Source organism: Entelurus aequoreus, linkage group LG10 (genome assembly GCF_033978785.1).
Source record: "Entelurus aequoreus isolate RoL-2023_Sb linkage group LG10, RoL_Eaeq_v1.1, whole genome shotgun sequence".
Taxonomy (NCBI): domain Eukaryota; kingdom Metazoa; phylum Chordata; class Actinopteri; order Syngnathiformes; family Syngnathidae; genus Entelurus; species Entelurus aequoreus.
The window spans coordinates 69,602,711-69,626,878 of record NC_084740.1 but is presented as its reverse complement, the minus strand read 5'-3'; the positions used below and the strand labels follow the sequence as shown (position 1 = coordinate 69,626,878).

General features: G+C 34.2%; 1 protein-coding gene and 1 long non-coding RNA gene across 3 annotated transcripts in view; one reads left to right on the top strand and one right to left on the bottom strand.

Moving 5' to 3' along the window:
* LOC133658974 (uncharacterized) overlaps positions 1–24,168 on the top strand; it is a 139,648-nt gene that overhangs the window by 42,969 nt on the left and 72,511 nt on the right. Inside the window, exons 3-4 of one of the 2 annotated variants that reach the window (XR_009827578.1) lie at positions 17,611–17,765; positions 23,865–23,952. This is a non-coding gene — a long non-coding RNA (uncharacterized LOC133658974). Of the gene's footprint in view, positions 1–11,446; positions 11,629–17,610; positions 17,766–23,864; positions 23,953–24,168 lie in introns of both variants that reach the window. The other variant, XR_009827577.1, reaches the window with a different exon arrangement.
* si:rp71-68n21.9 (kelch-like protein 9) lies at positions 1,651–23,979 on the bottom strand. Its single transcript, XM_062061536.1, has 11 exons — positions 23,858–23,979; positions 19,439–19,489; positions 17,637–17,746; positions 17,164–17,369; positions 16,961–17,093; positions 16,699–16,895; positions 16,542–16,617; positions 15,901–16,461; positions 15,653–15,832; positions 11,489–11,602; positions 1,651–2,872 (listed from the first exon to the last, which is right to left on the bottom strand). The coding sequence occupies exons 2-11, from the start codon at positions 19,441–19,443 to the stop codon at positions 2,382–2,384; spliced, it is 2,073 nt and encodes a 690-aa protein (XP_061917520.1). The 5' UTR covers positions 19,444–19,489; positions 23,858–23,979; the 3' UTR covers positions 1,651–2,381.

Here is a 24,168-nt window from a genome sequence, read left to right as displayed (position 1 = left end):
ATGCTACCAATTTTAACAAATTGTTCAGGTATACATAACAGAATAATTTTTGACGCGTGCTACGGTTAGTATTTTAGCATGCTAACATTAGGCATGCTAGCTTTTTAAATCTAAATTTACAGGTATTGACCTCATTGTCATACATTTTGTCACTTGACGAATGTTACCTGTTTGCATGCTAACGTTAGTAGGATAGCTTTTTTAGCTGATTTTATAGGTATACAACGGAGTCTAATATGAGTCACTTGATGAATGCTTGTTGCCATGTTAGCAATTTTAACACATTCTTCAAGTATACCTTGTAGATTAAAATATTTTGGTACTTGACGCGTGCTACAGTTAGTATTTCAGCATGCTAACATTAGCATGTTAGCTTTTTTAAACTAATTTAACAGGAATACACCTCAGTGTCATATATTCTATTACTTGGCGAATGCTACCTGTTTGCATGCTAAAGTTAGTAGGCTAGCTTGTTTTTTAGCTGATTTCATATGTATACACCATATCGAGTCACCTGATGCATGCTAATGTTACCATGCTACCAATTTTAACAAATTGTTCAGGTATACATAACAGAATAATTTTTGACGCGTGCTACGGTTAGTATTTTAGCATGCTAACATTAGGCATGCTAGCTTTTTAAATCTAAATTTACAGGTATTCACCTCATTGTCATACATTTTGTTACTTGACGAATGTTACCTGTTTGCATGCTAACGTTAGTAGGATAGCTTTTTTAGCTGATTTTATAGGTATACAACGGAGTCTAATATGAGTCACTTGATGAATGCTAATGTTGCCATGTTAGCAATTTTAACACATTCTTCAAGTATACCTTGTAGATTAAAATATTTTGGTACTTGACACGTGCTACAGTTAGTATTTCAGCATGCTAACATTAGCATGTTAGCTTTTTTAAACTAATTTAACAGGAATACACCTCAGTGTCATATATTTTGTTACTTGGCGAATGCTACCTGTTTGCATGCTAAAGTTAGTAGGCTAGCTTGTTTTTTTTGCTGATTTCATATGTATACACCATATCGAGTCACCTGATGCATGCTAATGTTACCATGCTACCAATTTTAACAAATTGTTCAGGTATACATAACAGAATAATTTTTGACGCGTGCTACGGTTAGTATTTTAGCATGCTAACATTAGGCATGCTAGCTTTTTAAATCTAAATTTACAGGTATTCACCTCATTGTCATACATTTTGTTACTTGACGAATGTTACCTGTTTGCATGCTAACGTTAGTAGGATAGATTTTTTAGCTGATTTTATAGGTAAACAACGAAGTCTAATATGAGTCACTTGATGTATGCTAATGTTACCATGCTAGCAATTTTAACACATTCTTCAGGTATACCTTGTAGATTAAAATATTTTGGTACTTGACGCGTGCTACCATTAGTATTTCAGCATGCTAACATTAGCATGTTAGCTTTTTTAAACTAATTTAACAGGAATACACCTCAGTGTCATATATTTTGTTACTTGGCGAATGCTACCTGTTTGCATGCTAACGTTGGTAGGCTAGCTTTTTTTTTAGCTGGTATTATAGGTATACACCATATCGAGTCACCTGATGCATGCTAACGTTACCATACTAGCAATTTTAACCTTTTCTTCAGGTATACATAGCCGAATAATATACTTTGGTGTTTGACGCGTGCTACAGTTACTATTTTAGCATGCTAACATCAGCATGCTAGCTTTTTTTAAGCTAATCTAGCGCCTTGGACTTGCAGCTGTGATTGTAACTTACTGTCATACTTGCAAATGATAATATGATGATAATAAAACAAGATATAAAAAACTGGACAGTAGTTACCATAATCAGCTCATGTTTAAAGGTTGCAATAAAAATGAGATTTTATTTTATTTTTTTAAAAATTAATACAAGAGTACCGAAAATTGATACTGGTATCGATTACCCGGGTAGCTGGAATTGGTACTGTATCGGTTGAAGTTAGTTATTAAAAACTACAACTGAGATGCACGTTACAATCAAACAGTTGGTGCGTAATAAGTACAATACTTACAGTATAAACACTTTTTATGGCGCAACAAAAGACGAGATTCACGTGAATGACTGGTGATAGGAGAAGGAATGACGTTTCCCCGGAAACGAGGCTGGAACTGGAGTCCAACCGACCGCCGCAGAGGGGACTGACCCTGAGGGCAGGTCACAGCTGATTGGCCGATGATGCATGTGAAGGTTGCAGCTGATTGGTCGATGACACAGCTGAAACTAATGCGACTAAAAGTCCAACTCATGACTCTGAGCTGTGAAATCCAAACGCTTGCTTTGGGAGACGGGGGCTTTCCAAAAGAGTCCAAGGTCACATTCCTGGTACCATGCGAGTTCTGGATGTTAGGCCGTAGGTAACGGCCCCGCCTGGATCTGACCCTCGTCCACGGCGTCCTCCGGGAGATGAACCGTCATGGTGCAGGCGCGGATCCCCCCCAGCGGCTCCAGGACGTCGAAGACGCGGGCCCAGGCGTCGGCCTCGGGGTCGTAGCGCTGCACGATGTCCACCATGCACCTGCTGTTCCACGAGTACCCGCCCACCACGTAGACGCGGCCCTGGAAGACGGTCACGCCCACGTCGCTCTGGCCCCGCGGCATGGGCGCCACCACGGTCCACTGGTCGGCGGCGGGGCTGTAGCACTCGCAGCCCAGCACGTCGTCGTAGTCGCTCCTGCCGCGGAAGTGGTTGCCGCCCATCACGTAGAGCCGGTCGCCCACCGTGCACATGCAGTGCAGCCCCCGCAGCTCCGTCATGTCGGTCCTGCGCCGCCACGCGTCCGTCGCCGGCTCGTAGCACCACAGCTCCTTCTGGAAGGTGTCGTGCGTGATGCCGCCTTTGGACGTCACCCGAAACAAAACCATTAGTAAATGTCATGACTCATTATTCATCTGATTACTTATAATAATAATTGTTATTACTATAATCATTGTTATATACTATAATATACAAACCCCGTTTCCATATGAGTTGGGAAATGGTGTTAGATGTAAATATAAACGGAATACAATGATTTGCAAATCCTTTTCAACCCATATTCAGTTGAATGCACTACAAAGACAACATATTTGATGCTCAAACTCATAAACTTTTTTTTTTTTTTTTGCAAATGATAATTAACTTAGAATTTCATGGCTGCAACACGTGCCAAAGTAGTTGGGAGAGGGCATGTTCACCACTGTGTTACATGGCCTTTCCTTTTAACAACACTCAGTAAACGTTTGGGAACTGAGGAGACACATTTTTTAAGCTTCTCAGGTGGAATTCTTTCCCATTCTTGCTTGATGTACAGCTTAAGTTGTTCAACAGTCCGGGGGTCTCCCTTGTGCTATTTTAGGCTTCATAATGCGCCACGGAGACAGGTCTGGACTACAGGCAGGCCAGTCTAGTACCCGCACTCTTTTACTATGAAGCCACGTTGATGTAACACCTGGCTTGGCATTGTCTTGCTGAAATAAGCAGGGGCGTCCATGGTAACGTTGCTTGGAAGGCAACATATGTTGCTCCAAAACCTGTATGTACCTTTCAGCATTAATGGCGCCTTCACAGATGTGTTAGTTACCCATGTCTTGGGCACTAATACACCCCCATACCATCACACATGCTGGCTTTTCAACTTTGCGCCTATAACAATCCGGATGGTTCTTTTCCTCTTTGGTCCGGAGGACACGACGTCCACAGTTTCCAAAAACAATTTGAAATGTGGACTCGTCAGACCACAGAACACTTTTTCACTTTGCACCAGTCCATCTTAGATGAGCTCAGGCCCAGCGAAGCCGACGGCGTTTCTGGGTGTTGTTGGTAAACGGTTTTCGCCTTGCATAGGAGAGTTTTAACTTGCACTTACAGATGTAGCGACCAACTGTAGTTACCGACAGTGGGTTTCTGAAGTGTTCCTGAGCCCATGTGGTGATATCCTTTACACACTGATGTCGCTTGTTGATGCAGTACAGCCTGAGGGATCGAAGGTCACGGGCTTAGCTGCTTACGTGCAGTGATTTCTCCAGATTCTCTGAACCCTTTGATGATATTACGGAGCGTAGATGGTGAAATCCTTAAACTCCTTGCAATAGCTGGTTGAGAAAGGTTTTTCTTAAACTGTTCAACAATTTGCTCACACATTTGTTGACAAAGTGGTGACCCTCGCCCCATCCTTGTTTGTGAATGAAAGAGCATTTCATGGAATCTACTTTTATACCCAATCATGGCACCCACCTGTTCCCAATTTGCCTGTTCACCTGTGGGATGTTCCAAATAAGTGTTTGATGAGCATTCCTCAACTTTATCAGTATTTATTGCCACCTTTCCCAACTTCTTTGTCACGTGTTGCTGGCATCAAACTCTAAAGTTAATGATTATTTGCAAAAAAAAAAAAAAAAAGTTTATCAGTTTGAACATCAAATATGTTGTCTTTGTAGCATATTCAACTGAATATGGGTTGAAAATGATTTGCAAATCATTGTATTCCGTTTATATTTACATCTAACACAATTTCCCAACTCATATGGAAACGGGGTTTGTATATTCAGTCGCGATCAAAAGTTTACATACACTTGTAAAGAACATAATGTCATGGCTGTCTTGAGTTTCCAATAATTTCTACAACTCTTATTTTTGTGTGGTAGAGTGATTGGAGCACATACTTGTTGGTCACAAAAAACATTCATGAAGTTTGGTTCTTTTATGAATTTATTATGGGTCTACTGAAAATGTGACCAAAACTGCTGGGTCAAAAGTATACATACAGCAATGTTAATATTTGGTTACATGTCCCTTGGCAAGTTTCACTGCATTAAGACACTTTTGGTAGCCATCCACAAGCTTCTGGCATCTGACCACAGAACTTTCCTCTAGAAGGTCTTATCTTTGTCCATGTAATGTCAGATAAAACAAAAATTGCACTGCAAAAACTGAAATCTAAGTAAGATTAAATATTTCAAATAAGGGTGATAGTTGCTTATTTTCTGTCTGATAAGATAATTCTTCTCACTAAGCAGATTTTATGTTAGAGTGTTTTACTTCTTTTAAGGGTTTTGGTCCTAAATGATCTCAGTGAGATATTACAGCTCGTTGCTGAGATTTGATGACCTATATTGAGTAAAACATGCTTGAAACTAGAACATCAACTGTTGCAAAGCTGTGTCATCAACACTCACAAGTATAAAACTACTTTTTTTAAATAATCATTGCTTACTTCAAGCATGAAAAAAAAAATCATGATGCCGAGCGCATATCATTATGTCAAGATAATGGCACTAGCATTTACTTAATTTAAGAATATTTTTCAACATATTGAGCAAAAAGGTCCCTTTTTTTTTCTACCAAGAAAAGTGCACTTGTTATTGTCATGCTCCGTGGTCCGGATCATGTTTTGGTGTTTTCTGTTAGTTCTTGACTCCAATAGTTCCTGTTTGTGCACCTCCCTGAGTTTGTTTTGGTTGCCATGGTTGCTAATTATGTTCACCTGTCTCTGATTAGTGTTCGGCCGCTCACCTGCTCCCCGAGCACTAATCAGAGGCATTATTTAAGCCTGCCATTGCCGGTCAGTCGGCCTGGCGTCATTGTTGCATGCAATGCCATAGTTTATGCTGTCTGTTCGCTTCATGCCGTGTCCACATGAGTTTTATTTGCTTCATGCAACCCTGCTACTTAAGTTGTTTGTTTCATGCCAAAGTTACGTGTTTATTTCTTGTCCATAGTCTATGCCAGGGGTCACCAACGCGGTGCCCGCGGGCACCAGGTAGCCCGTAAGGACCAGATGAGTAGCCCGCTGGCCTGTTCTAAAAATAGCTGAAATAGCAGCACTAACCAGTGAGCTGCCTCTATTTTTTAAATTGTATTTATTTACTAGCAAGCTGGTCTCGCTTTGCCCAACATTTTTAATTCTAAGAGAGACAAAACTCAAATAGAATTTGAAAATCCAAGAAAATATTTTAAAGACTTGGTCTTCACTTGTTTAGATAAATTCATTAATTGTTTTACTTTGCTTCTTATAACTTTCAGAAAGACAATTTTAGAGAAAAAATACAACCTTAAAAATGATTTTAGGATTTTTAAACACATATACCTTTTTACCTTTTAAATTCCTTCCTCTTCTTTCCTGACAATTTAAATCAATGTTCAAGTAAAAAAAATGTTTTTATTGTAAAGAATAATAAATACATTTTAATTTAATTCTTCATTTTAGCTTCTGGTTTTTCGACGAAGAATATTTGTGAAATATTTCTTCAAACTTATTATGATTAAAATTCTAAAAAATTATTCTGGCAAATCTGTGTAATATGTATGAAGTATTACTCCATGGTGAAATACTGTACACGTGTACTGTGTAATATGTATGAAGTATTACTCCATGGTGAAATACTGTACACGTGTACTGTGTAATATGTATGAAGTATTACTTCATGGTGAAATACTGTACACGTGTACTGTGTAATATGTATGAAGTATTACTTCATGGTGAAATACTGTACACGTGTACTGTGTAATATGTATGAAGTATTACTTCATGGTGAAATACTGTACACGTGTACTGTGTAATATGTATGAAGTATTACTTCATGGTGAAATACTGTACACGTGTACTGTGTAATATGTATGAAGTATTACTTCATGGTGAAATACTGTACACGTGTACTGTGTCATATGTATGAAGTATTACTTCATGGTGAAATACTGTACACGTGTACTGTGTAATATGTATGAAGTATTACTCCATGGTGAAATACTCTACATGTGTACTGTGTAATATGTATGAAGTATTACTTCATCTACAGTAGTAATGCACACAATTGCAGCTGCGGATCTGAACCGTTTGAAAAAAAAGTGCGTAGGATTTTGCGGTCAGTTGGTGTGTCTGCAGACACCTACTTCCTGTGTGCAGACACCTGCTTCCTGTGTGAGGCGCGCGACAACAGGAAGTGGTTTAGAAAAGGTCAAATAAGACTCGTCAAGTTATGTGGTCGTGACGATTCTGCTTCCTGTTTCATTTAAAGGCCATTATTTTACATAAAAATCCAATATATACTACATAATAATCTAGTATAAACTATATACATAAACAACTGTATATAATAATTCATAAACTATATATATGTAATACATAATATTTTAGTATATACTACATAAACAATATACATATACTACATAATATTCCAGTATGTACAACATAAATTATGTACACATTCTACCTAATAATGCAGTATAAACTATATACATATACTACTGTACATAATAATCAGTATATATTAGATAATAATACAGTATATCTATATACTGTACACATACTTTGTATATTCTACATAAAAATACATATACTACATCATAATTCAGTATGTACAACATAAACGATATACATATACTACATAACAATGCAGTATAAACGTTATACATTTACTGCTGTACATAATAATCCAGTATAAACTACATACATATATTGCGGTACGTAATAGTCCAGTACATACCATCTAATAATCCATCATAAACTATATACATATACTACTGTACACAATAATCTAGTATATACTACATAATAATCCATCATACACTATATACACATACTACTGTACATACTAATCTAGTATTTACTACATAATTATCCATCAAACTATATACACATACTACTGTACATAATAATCCAGTGTATACTAAATAATAATCCAGTATATACACTACATAAATAATATACATATACTACTGTACATAATAATCTAGTATATACTACATAAACTATATACATATACTACATAATAATCTAGTATGTACTACATAAACTATATACATATACTACATGATGGTCTAGTATGTACTACATAAACTATATACATGTACTACATAATATTAAAGTACTACATAAATAATACACAGATACTACATAATAATCCAGTATGTACGACATAAACAATATACATATACTACATAATAATCTAGTATGTACTACATATACTACATGATAATCTAGTATGTACTACATAAACTATATACATATACAACATTATAATTTGGTATGTACTACATAATATATATACATATACTACATGATAATCGAGTATGTACTACATCAACTATATACATGTACTACATAATATTCAAGTATTACATAAATAATATACATATACTACGTAATAATCTAGTATGTACTATATAATATATCTACATATACTACATGATAATATAGTATGTACTACATAAACTATATACATATATTACATAATATTCCAGTACTACATAAATAATATACATATACTGCATAATAATCCAGTATCTACATAATATCTCTACATATACTACATGAAAATATAGAATATACTACATAAACTCTATAGAAAAATTACATAATATTACAGTACTACATAAATAAATAATATACCTATACTACATAATAATCCAGTATGTACGACATAAACTATATACATATGCTACATGATAATCTAGTATGTACTACATAAAATATATACATGTACCACATGATGATCTGGTATGTACTACATAAACTATATACATGTACCACATAATATTCAAGTACTACATAAATAATATACAGATACTACATAATAATTCAGTATGTACGACATAAACAAAATATATCTACTACATAATAATATAGTATGTACTACATAAAATATATACATATACTACATGATAATCTAGTATGTACTACATCAACTATATACATATACTACATAATATTCAAGTATTACATAAATAATATACATATACTACATAATAATCTAGTATGTACTACATAATATATCTACATATACTACATGATAATATAGTATGTACTACATAAACTCTATACATATACTACATAATATTCAAGTACTACATAAATAATATACATATACTGCATAATAATCCAGTATCTACATAATATATCTACATATACTACATGAAAATATAGAATATACTACATAAACTATATAGAAAAATTACACAATATTACAATACTACATAAATAATATACATATACTACATAATAATCTAGTATATACGACATAAACTATATACATATGCTACATGATAATCTAGTATGTACTACATAAAATATATACATATACTACATGATGATCTGGTATGTACTACATAAACTATATACATGTACCACATAATATTCAAGTACTACATAAATAATATACAGATACTACATAATAATCCAGTATGTATGACATAAACAAAATATATCTACTACATAATAATATAGTATGTACTACATAAAATATATACATATACTACATGATAATCTAGTATGTACTACATCAACTATATACATATACTACATAATATTCAAGTATTACATAAATAATATACATATACTACATAATAATCTAGTATGTACTACATAATATATCTACATATACTACATGATAATATAGTATGTACTACATAAACTCTATACATATACTACATAATATTCAAGTACTACATAAATAATATACATATACTGCATAATAATCCAGTATCTACATAATATATCTACATATACTACATGAAAATATAGAATATACTACATAAACTATATAGAAAAATTACATAATATTACAGTACTACATAAATAATATACATATACTACATAATAATCTAGTATATACTACATAAACTATATACATATGCTACATGATAATCTAGTATGTACTACATAAAATATATACATATACTACATGATGATCTGGTATGTACTACATAAACTATATACATGTACCACATAATATTCAAGTACTACATAAATAATATACAGATACTACATAATAATCCAGTATGTACGACATAAACAAAATATATCTACTACATAATAATATAGTATGTACTACATAAAATATATACATATACTACATGACAATCTAGTATGTACTACATCAACTATATACATATACTACATAATATTCAAGTATTACATATAATAATATACATATACTACATAATAATCTAGTATGTACTACATAATATATCTACATATACTACATGATAATATAGTATGTACTACATAAACTCTATACATATACTACATAATATTCAAGTACTACATAAATAATATACATATACTGCATAATAATCCAGTATCTACATAATATATCTACATATACTACATGAAAATATAGAATATACTACATAAACTATATAGAAAAATTACACAATATTACAGTACTACATAAATAATATACATATACTACATAATAATCTAGTATATACGACATAAACTATATACATATGCTACATGATAATCTAGTATGTACTACATAAAATATATACATATACTACATGATGATCTGGTATGTACTACATAAACTATATACATGTACCACATAATATTCAAGTACTACATAAATAATATACAGATACTACATAATAATTCAGTATGTACGACATAAACAAAATATATCTACTACATAATAATACAGTATGTACTACATAAAATATATACATATACTACATGATAATCTAGTATGTACTACATCAACTATATACATATACTACATAATATTCAAGTATTACATAAATAATATACATATACTACATAATAATCTAGTATGTACTACATAATATATCTACATATACTACATGATGATATAGTATGTACTACATAAACTCTATACATATACTACATAATATTCAAGTACTACATAAATAATATACATATACTACATGATAATCTAGTATGTACTACATAAATGATATACATATATTACATAATATTCCAGTACTACATAAATAATATACATATACTGCATAATAATCCAGTATGTACGACATAAACCATATACATATACTACATGAAAATCTAGAATGTACTACATAAACTATATAGAAAAATTACATAATATTACAGTACTACATAAATAATATACCTATACTACATAATAATCCAGTATGTACGACATTAACAATATACATATACTACATAATATTGCAGTATAAATCATATACATGTAGTACTGTACATAATAATGCAGTATATACGACACAAACCAGATGTGTGTCATTATGTCACTGTTGAGCTTCATGTTAACGGCTGTCAGTATTTATGTGGTTTCTTAGTGTGTTTATTTTTTACAATAAAGTACTTTTTCCACGTTGTCATGAGGTATTGTGTGTAGAATTTTGAGGAGAAAAAGGAATGCAATCCATCTATTTCATAGACACATCATACTATTGATAGTATAGTAGAACTTTTTCATCTTGTCCTAAGTGTGGAAGTCTTGCTTCTTTTCAAGCCCGGCGGCTCGTGGGCTATTACGGTTACCATGGTTACTGGTTCCGCTGAAATTCCCCTGGCAAAACCGACGTCCCGCTCGTGTTTTCCTTTACTGGGAGACAAGGCTTGTTTTGTGCACGACTTCCAAGTCTTCAGGGCGCGCTTCTGTCAACTAAGTCCGAGTTCTGGGTGTTGACTCGGCGTCTATTTCTATTGTAGGTTCCTAGGTGGTGAGGAATAGAAGGGATGGTTGGCGTTTACCTGAGATGTACATCAGGTCCCCGTGGACGGTCCCAGCGTGTCCGTAGTGAGCCTCCATCATGTTGCTCACAAACGTCCACTGGTTCTTCTTCAGATTGTAGCACTCCACCGTGTCTGGCATGGAAACACACCGTCATCTAGTATGTACTACGTCTACTATACAAATACACACGTTAACTGTCTCACAAGTATGCTAACGTTTTTTATTGGTTTTGTCGCTAATTTTGCATGTTTAAACCTCAAAATCATAGTTTTTGATACTTAGCATGCTAACGTTTTTTATTGGCTTTGTCGCTAATTTTGCATGTTTAAATCTCAAAATCATAGTTTTTGATACTTAGCATGCTAATGTTTTATATTGGTTTTGTCGCAAATTTTGCATGTTTAAACCTCAAAATCATAGTTTTTGATACTTAGCATGCTAACGTTTTTTATTAGTTTTGTCGCTAATTTTGCATGTTTAAATCTCAAAATCATAGTTTTTTATACTTAGCATGCTAACGTTTTATATTGGTTTTGTCGCTAATTTTGCATGTTTAAATCTCAAAATCATGCTTTTTGATACTTAGCATGCTAACGTTTTATATTGGTTTTGTCGCTAATTTTGCATGTTTAAACCTCAAAATCATAGTTTTTGATACTTAGCATGCTAACGTTTTTTATTGGCTTTGTCGCTAATTTTGCATGTTTAAACTAGGGCTGCAACAAATAATCGATTAAATCGATTAAAATCCATTATGAAAATAGTTGGCGATTAATTTAGTCATCGATTCGTTGGATCTATGCTATGCGCATGCGCAGAGGCTACTTTTTTATTTGTATTTTTATTTATTTTTATTTATTTTTATTTATTTTATTTATAAACCTTTATTTATAAACTGCAACATTTACAAACAGCTGAGAAACAATAATCAAAATAAGTATGGTGCCAGTATACTGTTTTTTTCAATAAAATACTGGAAAGGATAGAAACGTAGTTTGTCTCTTTTATCCGATTATTAATCGATTAATCGAAGTAATAATCGACAGATTAATCGATTATCAAATTAGTTGTTAGTTGCAGCCCTAGTTTAAACCTCAAAATCATAGTTTTTGATACTTAGCATGCTAACGTTTTATATTGGTTTTGTTGTGGTAATCTGTAAATGTCCTTGCTCATTTCTGTTGTCTGCACTCCATGTTCACTCTCTCTCTCGTTCACAGTATGGAGTGCAGCTGACGCAAGGCAGCAGCACACACCTGACAGTAATTAGTAACAGCTTATTTAACCAGGCTGCTGACAACCGGTGAGCGCCGGAACTTTGCCATTGCTTGCAACCTGTTGGTCGTGCCACGAGAACTCACTAGTTCATCGCATACTTTTCATCTCAGGTTGGCCCGTATTATTCCTAGCCTTGTCTAGCGTTTTATTTTGGACCTAGTCTATTTACTTCTTTCATGAAGTATATTTTTCCTAGCCTTGTCTAGCGCTTTTAGTTTTGTGTGTTTATTTTCCTCTTAGTAGTTTTTTACATGGTGTGTTTTGTGTTTTCCACCATCGCCTTTGTTTGCTACCTTGTGCTTCCGCCAAATAAAAGGAAGAACAATTGTAAACACAAATTCGTCTCTGCATCCTTGGGATCCACCTCACCGTTTCCTAACATTTGTCGCTAATTTTGCATGTTTAAATCTCAAAATCATAGTTTTTGATACTTAGCATGCTAACATTTTATATTGGTTTTGTCCCTAATTTTGCATGTTTAAACCTCAAAATCATAGTTTTTGATACTTAGCATGCTAACGTTTTTTATTGGCTTTGTCGCTAATTTTGCATGTTTAAACTAGGGCTGCAACAAATAATCGATTAAATCGATTAAAATCGATTATAAAAATAGTTGGCGATTAATTTAGTCATCGATTCGTTGGATCTATGCTATGCGCATGCGCAGAGGCTACTTTTTTATTTGTATTTTTATTTATTTTTATTTATTTTATTTATAAACCTTTATTTATAAACTGCAACATTTACAAACAGCTGAGAAACAATAATCGAAATAAGTATGGTGCCAGTATACTGTTTTTTTCAATAAAATACTGGAAAGGATAGAAACGTAGTTTGTCTCTTTTATCCGATTATTAATCGATTAATCGAAGTAATAATCGACAGATTAATCGATTATCAAATTAGTTGTTAGTTGCAGCCCTAGTTTAAACCTCAAAATCATAGTTTTTCATACTTAGCATGCTAACGTTTTATATTGGATTTGTCGCTAATTTTGCATGTTTAAATCTCAAAATCATAGTTTTTCATACTTAGCATGCTAACATTTTATATTGGTTTTGTTCCTAATTTTGCATGTTTAAATCTCAAAATCATAGTTTTTGATACTTAGCATGCCAACGTTTTATATTGGTTTTGTTGCTAATTTTGCATGTTTAAACCTCAAAATCATAGTTTTTGATACTTAGCATGCTAACGTTTTATATTGGATTTGTCGCTAATTTTGCATGTTTAAATCTCAAAATCATAGTTTTTGATACTTAGCATGCTAACATTTTATATTGGTTTTGTCCCTAATTTTGCATGTTTAAATCTCAAAATCATAGTTTTTGATACTTAGCATGCCAACGTTTTATATTGGTTTTGTTGCTAATTTTGCATGTTTAAACCTCAAAATCATAGTTTTTGATACTTAGCATGCTAATGTTTTGTATTGGTTTTGTTGCAATTTTTGCATGTTTAGATCTCAAAATCATAGTTTTTGATACTTAGCATGCTAACGTTTTTTATTGGTTTTGTCCCTAATTTTGCATGTTTAAACCTCAAAATCATAGTTTTTGATACTTAACATGCTAATGTTTTATATTGGTTTTGTCGCTAATTTTGCATGTTTAAATCTCAAAATCATAGTTTTTGATACTTAGCATGCTAACGTTAACGTACTAACACACATTAACTGTTAGCATAATTGTGAGACCGTTAGGATGCTAATGTTTTATGTTAGTTTTTGTAGCAAATGTTGCATGTTTAAACCTCAAAATCATAGTTTTTGATACATGGCATGATGCGGTTTTATGCTATCTTTTCAGCTAGTTTTGTATGTTTAAACCACAGGTGTCAAACTCAAAGCCCGGGGGCCAAATCTGGCCCTCCGCCCTATTTTATGTGGCCCGCGAAAGCTTTTGAGATAAAGTCAGAATTATGAGATAAAAACTTGAAATTATGAGATAAGAAAGTCAAAATTATGAAATAAAATAAAAAGTCGAAATTATGTTATATAAGTAAATCAAAATTGTAAAATAAAAAGTCGAAATGGTAAGATAAAAAAACATAAAAAAATCGAAAATTGCGAGAGTCAGAATTATGGGATAAAAAAAATCCTGATTATGCAATAGTATTTCGAAATTATGAGATAATCAATCGAAATTGAGGTACAAAGTCAAAATGCTGAGATAAAGGGTCAAAAAAGATAAAATATCGAAATTATGCGTTAAAAAAAATCATGGTTGTGAGATAAAATCTCGAAATTATGTAATAAAGCGACTAATTATGAGATAGGGCCAAAATTGAGATACAATCTCAAAATTATGAGAACAAAGTAAAAAATATGAGCTAAAAAGTCGAAGTTATTTGATGAAAAGTCATAATTATTTTTAAAAAAAGTTAAATCAAGAAATACAAATCAGACAGAAAATCATTATTATGAGATGAAATGCCCAAATGATGAGATGAAAAGTCAAAATTATGAGATAAAAAGTCAAAACTATAAAACACAAAGTCAGGATAATGAGATAAAAAGTTATAAATATTTAATAAAAATGTTTTATTTTGTGATAAAAACTCAAAATCATGACAGGAAATCATGATTATGTGATCAAAAGTCAAAATTATGAGATAAAAAGTCAAAATTATGAGATAAAAGGTTAAAAATTTTTGATTAAAGGTAAAAATTATGTGATTAAAAAAATCGTGAATATAAGTCCTACCGACATCACACGGGACGGTTTAGCATGTAAGAATTGTTTTAGTTATATTGTAAAACTTACACACTTTGTTTGGAATGATGAAGGAAAAATCCATACGAGTAGAAACGCTATGGACGGCTGGAGGACTGAACGGCACTTCTACTTAGCACCGCGGGAATTCAGCGTTATGGTAAATCGGACTCTCTGAAAGCAACTCACTGATCTCGCCAGTTTCGTTTCTGCCGCCGACGGCGTACAGTTTCCCCATCAGGGCGCAGAGGTGAAAGAAGGTCCTCTTTTCGTTGAGCGAAGCGATCTGAAGCCAGACGTTGAAGCGCGGGTCGTAGCGGTAGGCGCTGTCAATGGCCGTCTTACCCTTGGTGTCGTACGTGCTCTGACCTGGGAAGAAATCAACGTCAAAGCGGTCCCGTTCTGTAAGCGCCATTGGGTCGCGGCGGTGCCCTGACCTCCGACAATGAACAGGAAGCCACCCAGGAGAGCCACGCCGTGCTGGTAGCGCGGCACCTCCATGGGCTTCAGGGCTCTCCAGTGGCTCGTGTTCTGGTCGTACATCCTCAGCTCGCGGCTCACCACCAGCTGCTGACGCATCACGCCCCCCAGCGCCACGATGTGCGTGGCGTCCGAGCGGATCTGCGTGCGCTCGCTCTGCAGGGCCGGCTGCATGAAGGGCATCATCTGGTAGTTGCTGGCCTCCAGCAGGAGGTTCACGCAGGAGGTGTCGGAACGCATCAGGGAGTCGCCTCCGTCTTCCTCCTCCTCCTGGGAGATCTGGATCAGCTCGCAGGGGCTCATCAGCGGGAAGCGAATGTGACGCATCAGCGCGTGGACGGACGAGTTGCGTTTGGCGGGCTGATGACCCAGCCACCCTTTGGCGATGTGGTAGAGCTCCATTTCGGAGAAGCCCTTCAGGGAGTTGCTGGCCAGAGCGCCGGCTATGGTCTTCTCTGAGAGTTGCAGGTAGCGACCACTCTCCACCAGGGCCGACAGGTTGTGACTCACAAACGTGGCTACAAAGAAAAGATAGGGTCAACAGCTAAGCTAGGGAAGTGAGCACTTATCAGATACGCCCCTCTTTCTGGTTCCTCACCAATGTTCTTCTGCACATCCTCCAGAAGTAAGTCAGAAGCAATGCTCTCCACCTCCACGCAGTTATCCACCGTGACCTGGCGGCATTCAAGTGACAGAAGCCACAGTTAGCATCCAGCGAGCTCCCCCAGAATGCAATCTTGCGCACAGAAACTCGCCTCGCTGCTCAGAAGCTGGTTGCAGAAGGCGAGAACCGGCATGACCTGCAGGAAGTTTGCAGCTTCCAGAGTCTCCTGCAGGTTGCTCATGTCCAGGCTGACTTTGGACGTGTAGATGAATTCCAGGATGTTCTTCAACCCCAACTCCGTGACCCCGTGAAGCTTGATCTCTCTCATCTCCTGCTCCCGCATACCTCCTGAACACATAGCGGAGTAGAGTCAAGACCAGGTAGATTTGAGGACATCTTCACAGACAACTCGCCTGTGAACATGGCCTTGAAGTAGTCGCTGGATGACGCCATGATGACTCTGTGCACGGGGAATCTTTCCTGACTGTCTCCCGGAACCAAAACCACATCACACAGGATGTCGTGCCCCCGGAAAACGTCCAGACCCTGCAGAGAACAAAGAAACACTCCGGAATCTTCTCAGCTCTCGTATTGATATCGGCAAGAGGAGTCATACCTTCAGCACAGCAGATCCGTGCTCAGAACTACTGAACACCTTGCACAGAGGTCGCGGGGGCAGTTTGGGCTTGGTAGCTACTTCCGGCTGTTTGGGAGGAACTTCCTTGGCAGGGGCGAGAGGAGGAGGCGGCGGGGCCGGCGACGGAACTCGCGGTGGATCCGGTGCTGGAGGCGGAGCGGGGACTGGTTGAGGAACCCTGTCATCTAGCAGAACCAAACGGAGAACTGGTGTTGAATAAAGCCTAACCCACTGAAGCGCAGACCTCCAGCCAGACCATGTTGTCAGGAAATCGAGACACTCGACACAAACTCATGGCAGTCACCAAAGAGAGGAACAGGAACATCCGTAGGAAGTGACTCAGGACGAAACCCGTATAGGACCCTCAGTAATCCAGGGTAATATTAGCAGCAATACAGATTCATGTTAACCCAGAAATCCTTCCAGGTTCTTAGCGGCCAGGGAGAACGCACCTTGTTGAGGTGGAGGTCTGTCGGGCTGAGGTGCTGCTCTGGACTGATGCCTGCCGCTGAAGCGGGAAAACCTGCGACTCAGCCTTCCTGGCCCTCCGTCATCTCCGAACCTGCGGCGCAAAGATCGTGGTACTTGCAAACTCAAACCTCATTGGCCGCAAAGTTAACCAACCGTATCACAGTTTGTTTATTAAAGTCTTTCTCAGCAATTTCCTTTTAAGATGAATATGAATATAATTAAGATAATTACTACAAAAAATATATACATTATTATTTATTATTAGAATATATATAAATAAAACAAATAAAATACATTATTGATTTAAAAAAAATTAATAACAAAATAAATCTCTGTAATTTTAAATAAGTGTCAGAGGTTTTTTTGTATAAATATAATGATAATAATGAATACAAAGAAATATAATATTATTTGTTATTAAAATATACATAAATATCCATCCATTTTCTACCGCTTCTCTATTTTGGGGTTGCAGGGAGGCTGGAGCCTATCCTAGGCAGGTTACACCCTGGACAAGTCGCCACCTCATCGCAGTATACATAAATAAATAAAAACCAAATTAATAAATAATCAAAAATATTAAATAAATAAAAAATACAAATCTCAGCAATTTTAAATAAGTAACAGATGTTTTTTGTATACATATAATTATAATAATTAATACAAAACAGATATTATTACTTAAATATATATATATATATATATATATATATATATATATATATATATATATATATATATATATATATATATATATATATATATATATATATATAATAAATGTTAAATTAAAAAAATATATGTCAGTAATTTTAAAGAAGTGTCAAAGGTGTTTTATATAAATATAGTTGTAATAATTCATACTATATATATATATATATATAAATAAATATATGTATATATATATATACATATATATATATATATATATATATATATATATATATATATATATATGATCAAAAATATTAAATTAAAAAACAAAAATCTGCAATTTTTAATAGGTGTCAAATGTGTTTTTATATTAATATAATTATAATCATCAATAAAACATACATTATTATTACGTACATATATATATATACGTACATATATATATATATATATATATATATATATATATACACAGTATAAATATCTAATAATACCTATTAAATTAAACATTTTAAATCGTAGCAATTTTAAATAATTGTCAAAGGTGTTTTTTTTATATAAATATAATTGTAATGGTAAATACAACATATATATTATATATAAATGATAAAAAATATTCAACACAAAAAAAACATCTCGTCAAATGTCAGAGGTGTTTTTTTAGATAAATATAATTGTAATAATTACTACAAAATATATATATATATATATATATATATATATATATATATATATATATATATATATATATATATATGTATGTATATATATATGTATATATATATATATGTATATGATAAAAAATATATTAAATTAAAAAAAGAAAAAATCTCAGCAATTTTAATTAAGTGTCAGAGGTACAGAAATATTATATGTCATAAAGAGAGGCACATTTAAGTTTTTAATAATTCACCTAAATTCATATGAACGAAAAGGCGTTTTTGGTAAACGGGGCTCAAAATGAAATTCATCTTAGGTCCCCGATTCAACCAGCATAGCACATAGATGATAAGATGGCATTGTCACATCATGCTAGTTTAGCATGTCACTGAAGGAACTGGAACTATGACTAGGACAAAAAGCAAATAGCGGAAGATGTTGTACCAAGTACAAGAAATTGTGTCCTTACCCCATGTGGTTGTGCTGGGGCGGAGGACTGTGACTCCGCTGGTGAGACTTCCTGCACGCACACACAATGAAAAGTCCTCTGTGACCCACTTTTAAGACGTGAATATTCATGCCACTATGATTAAAGACTGAGATGCACTTTACACCATATAGAAAACGAAAGTTTATTGTTGTGGCAAAATTAGTATTTTAGTCATCTCTCGTCCAACAACAATTTAAGTCTCGGCAACAGTCCTTGTGTGATTTATGCTGTATTGCTTCTCTTCACTGCATTGGCCTGTTCTGTGTCTAAAAGACACTTTCATAGCCCTCTGCTAAATCCCTTGGGCCCTGCGGAGGTAACTCTGCTTGGCTGTTCCTACACCCCCATCTTCCAGCAGAAACCACACATTGATACAACGTTGATTATACATACATGCCCTTTAAAACGGACTTTGAAACAACTCTGCAAAATAGACAACGTTGGTGTCTAATGTTGGATTGGGAAAAGACCAAGTTTCAATGGTCAAATCAACATCACAGCCTAACGTTGAATAAACGTTATCAAAAAGCATGTTGTTTCAACGTTGTATTTGTGTTGTAGAGTATTGGTTGGGAAATGACCAAAATTCAACGTTCAAATCAACGTCAGAACCCAACATTGATTAAATGTTGTCAAAAAGCATGTTGTTTCAACGTTGTATTTGTGTTGTAGAGCAGTGGTCCCCAACCACCGGGCAAGAAATAAAAAAAAAAAAAATTATTTTTATTTTTTTTAAAAATTAAATCAACATAAAAAACACAATATATACATTATATATCAATATAGATCAATACAGTCTGCAAGGATACAGTCCGTAAGCACACATGATTGTATAATCTTTATGAAAAAAATAAAATAAAATAAAAATCCACCTCCCACCCCCACCCCCGGTCCGTGGGACAAATTTTCAAGTGTTGACCGGTCCCCAGCTACAAAAAGGTTGGGGACCACTGTTGTAGAGTATTGGTTGGGAAATGACCAAAATTCAATGGTCAAATCAACGTCACAACCTGACGTTAAATAAACGTAAAAACCATGTTCTTTCAACATTGTATTTGTGTTGTAGAATATTGGTTGGAAAATTACCAAAATTCAATGATCAAATCAACGTCAGAACCCAACATTGATTAAACGTCAAAAAGCATGTTGTTACAACGTTGTACTTGTGTTGTAGAATATTGGTTGGGGAAATGACCAAAATTCAACATTTAAATCAACGTCAGGACCCAACATTGATTAAACGTTGTCAAAAAGCATGTTGTTTTAACGTTAGGTTTGAGTTGTAGAATATTGGTAGGGAAATGACCAAATTTCAATGGTCAAATCAACGTCAGGACCTAACATTGATTAAACGTTGTCAAAAAGCATGTTGTTTTAACGTTAGGTTTGAGTTGTAGAATATTGGTTGGGAAATTACCAAATTTCAATGGTCAAATCAACGTCAGAACCCAACATTGATTAAACGTTGTCAAAAAGCATGTTGTTTCAACCTTGTATTTGTGTTGTAGAATATTGGTTGGAAAATGACCAAAATTCAATGGTCAAATCAACGTCACAACCTGACATTAAATAAACGGAAAAACCATGTTCTTTCAACGTTGTATTTGTGTTGTAGAATATTGGTTGAAAAATTACCAAAATTCAATGATCAAATCAACGTCAGGACCCAACATTGATTAAACGTTGTCAAAAAGCATGTTGTTTTAACGTTAGGTTTGAGTTGTAGAATATTGGTAGGGAAATTACCAAAATTCAATGGTCAAATCAACGTCAGAACCCAACATTGATTAAACGTTGTCAAAAAGCATGTTGTTTTAACGTTAGGTTTGAGTTGTAGAATATTGGTTGGGAAATGACCAAATTTCAATCGTCAAATCAACGTCAGGACCCAACATTGATTAAACGTTGTCAAAAAGTATGTTGTTTCAACGTTGTATTTGTGTTGTCGAGTATTGGTTGGGAAATTACCAAAATTCAATGGTCAAATTAACATCACAACCTAACGTTGAATAAACGTTGTTAAAAAGCATGTTGTTTCAACGTTGTATTTGTGCTGTAAAATATTGGTTGGAAAATTACCAAAATTCAACGTTCAAATCAACGTCAGAACCCAACATTGATTAAACGTTGTCAAAAAGCATGTTGTTTCAACGTTAGGTTTGAGTTGTAGAATATTGGTAGGGAAATGACCAAAATTCAACGTTCAAATCAACGTCAGAACCCAACATTGATTAAACGTTGTCAAAAAGCATGTTGTTTCAACGTTGTACTTGTGTTGTAGAATATTGGTTGGGAAATGACCAAAATTCAATCGTCAAATCAACTTCAGGACCCAACATTGATTAAACGTTGTCAAAAAGCCTGTTGTTACAACATTAAGTTTGAGTTGTAGAATATTGGTTGGGAAATGACCAAAATTCAATGGTCAAATCAACGTCAGGACCCAACATTGATTAAACGTTGTCAAAAAGCATGTTGTTTCAACGTTGTATTTGTGTTGCAGAATTTTGGTTGGGAAATTACCAAAATTCAACGTTCAAATCAACGTCAGAACCCAACATTGATTAAACGTTGTCAAAAAGCATGTTGTTTCAACGTTAGGTTTGAGTTGTAGAATATTGGTTGGGAAATTATCAAAATTCAATGGTCAAATCAACGTCACAACCTGACATTGAATAAACGTCAGTAAAAAAGCATGTTGTTTCAACGTTGTATTTGTGCTGTAAATTATTGGTTGGGAAATGACCAAAATGTAATGCTCAAATCAACGTCAGAACCCAACATTGTTTAAACGCCGTCAAAAAGCATGTTGTTTCAACGTTAGGTTTGAGTTGCTTAACGTCGGGACCTAACTCAACAAGTTTTCAACGTTGTTTCAATGTCTTGTGCTCGCTGGGAAGGACTGTTGTGATGCCGAGCGTCACTAATTAGGGCCCGAGCAGCGGAGCAACACCCGCAAGGGCAATGCAGAATGTCTCCCACCATTTTCACGTATCAACGCGAAAATATATATATATATATATATATATATATATATATATATATATATATATATATATATATATATATATATATATATATATATATATATATATATATATATATATATATATATATATATATACTCTTTATATATGTATATATACTGTGTTTATGTATATATCTATATAAATACTGTATATATACAGTATATTTGTAAATATATACTGTATATATGTACGAATATATACTATATAGATAAATATATACACTGTATACATGTATATATGGTCTTTATATATGTATATATACTGTGTATATGTATATATCAACATACAGTATATACTGTATATCTACAGTATATTTGTAAATATACTATACATGTAGATATATACTGTGTATATGTATATATACGTGTACAGCTCCACTAATGGACATTGGAGTGTTACTTTCAAAGGCAAAATTAAAGTATTGCTAGAAACATAATTGTATATGGGACTTCATTGTATTATATGTATAGTACATGTTCCAAAAAGAAAAAAGCATAAAACACCACCAGAATTAGAGATATTACAAGTCAAAGTGATGAAGCTTAGTGTTACGCTCATGACTTGGTGTAACTAAACATTACCCTATAAGATGAAGGCAATTGCATTTTATTGATATTTGAAATTTATTCAATGTTTATAAATGAATATTTAAATATGCTAAATGTAAAAAAGGGAATAAATATTCAAAATAAAATCTAGTTTGGTTACGCCATCATGAGCGCAACACCAGGTTGTAAAAGTTTCAACTACAATTCTAAATAAGATGTCAAAAGCAAACTGAAATCAAATACACACAGCATAAAAATTGATCAATACCTATTTCAATTTAGTAACACATAAATATGATGATTTATCAAAATATAAAAGAAATATACCTGAACAGAACGCTCATGATGGTTACACCAAAAAGTAACGCTATGAATCGCGTTTTTCCAAGTTTTTGGGGCATTTTTATGCTATTTCCAAGCATCTCCTTTTTATTATCGTTGATTTTAAATGGTCAAACTAATGCATATTATATATGTTATATATGCATGCCCTAGTAAACAAAAAAAAAAAGTCATATTTATTTTGATTGTTACATTTTGAAGTGCATTTGTGCAGGTGGGTGCGAATGTACACATTACCAGAGCTGTACACATACAGTATATATATATATATATATATATATATATATATATATATATATATATATATATATATATATATATATATATATATATATATATATATATATATATATATATATATATATATATATATATATATATATATATATATATATATATATATATATATACACGACAGCCTTTCACTTTGACAAGGCAAAGTGACGACTAAAGAGTTTTCCTGTTGTGTGTTTGTTTACCTGGCAGAAATCCTCCTGAGCAGAGCGGACCCCAGACTTCCCTCCAGCCTGACGCTCTTGAACTCGTCGCCCGAGCACAAAATGTTGTGTGCGAGGTTAGTTAGTTAGTTAGTGAGTGAGTGAGTGAGTGAGGTTGCTGCTGTGCGTCTCCTTGCAGCGAGCTTCACTTCCTGCGTTACTTCTCCTTGTAACCGCCGTCTCACTTGTCGCCTCGCTAACCTCAGAGAGCGATACGTCGATGTTTCACCAAGCCGACACGATCTGCACCATCCAGAACGTGTTCCAAGGTTCTTGTTCTTGTTGTTAGTCAG

Bases quoted from the DNA above. Each gene is read 5' to 3' on its own strand.
- si:rp71-68n21.9 (XM_062061536.1), bottom strand. The intron at 11,603-15,652 runs GTGAGTTGCTTT...TTTCCATGCCAG, and splicing joins AAACGAAACTGGCGAGATCA to ACACGGTGGAGTGCTACAAT. The intron at 2,873-11,488 runs GTAAACGCCAAC...TGACGTCCAAAG, and splicing joins GGACCTGATGTACATCTCAG to GCGGCATCACGCACGACACC.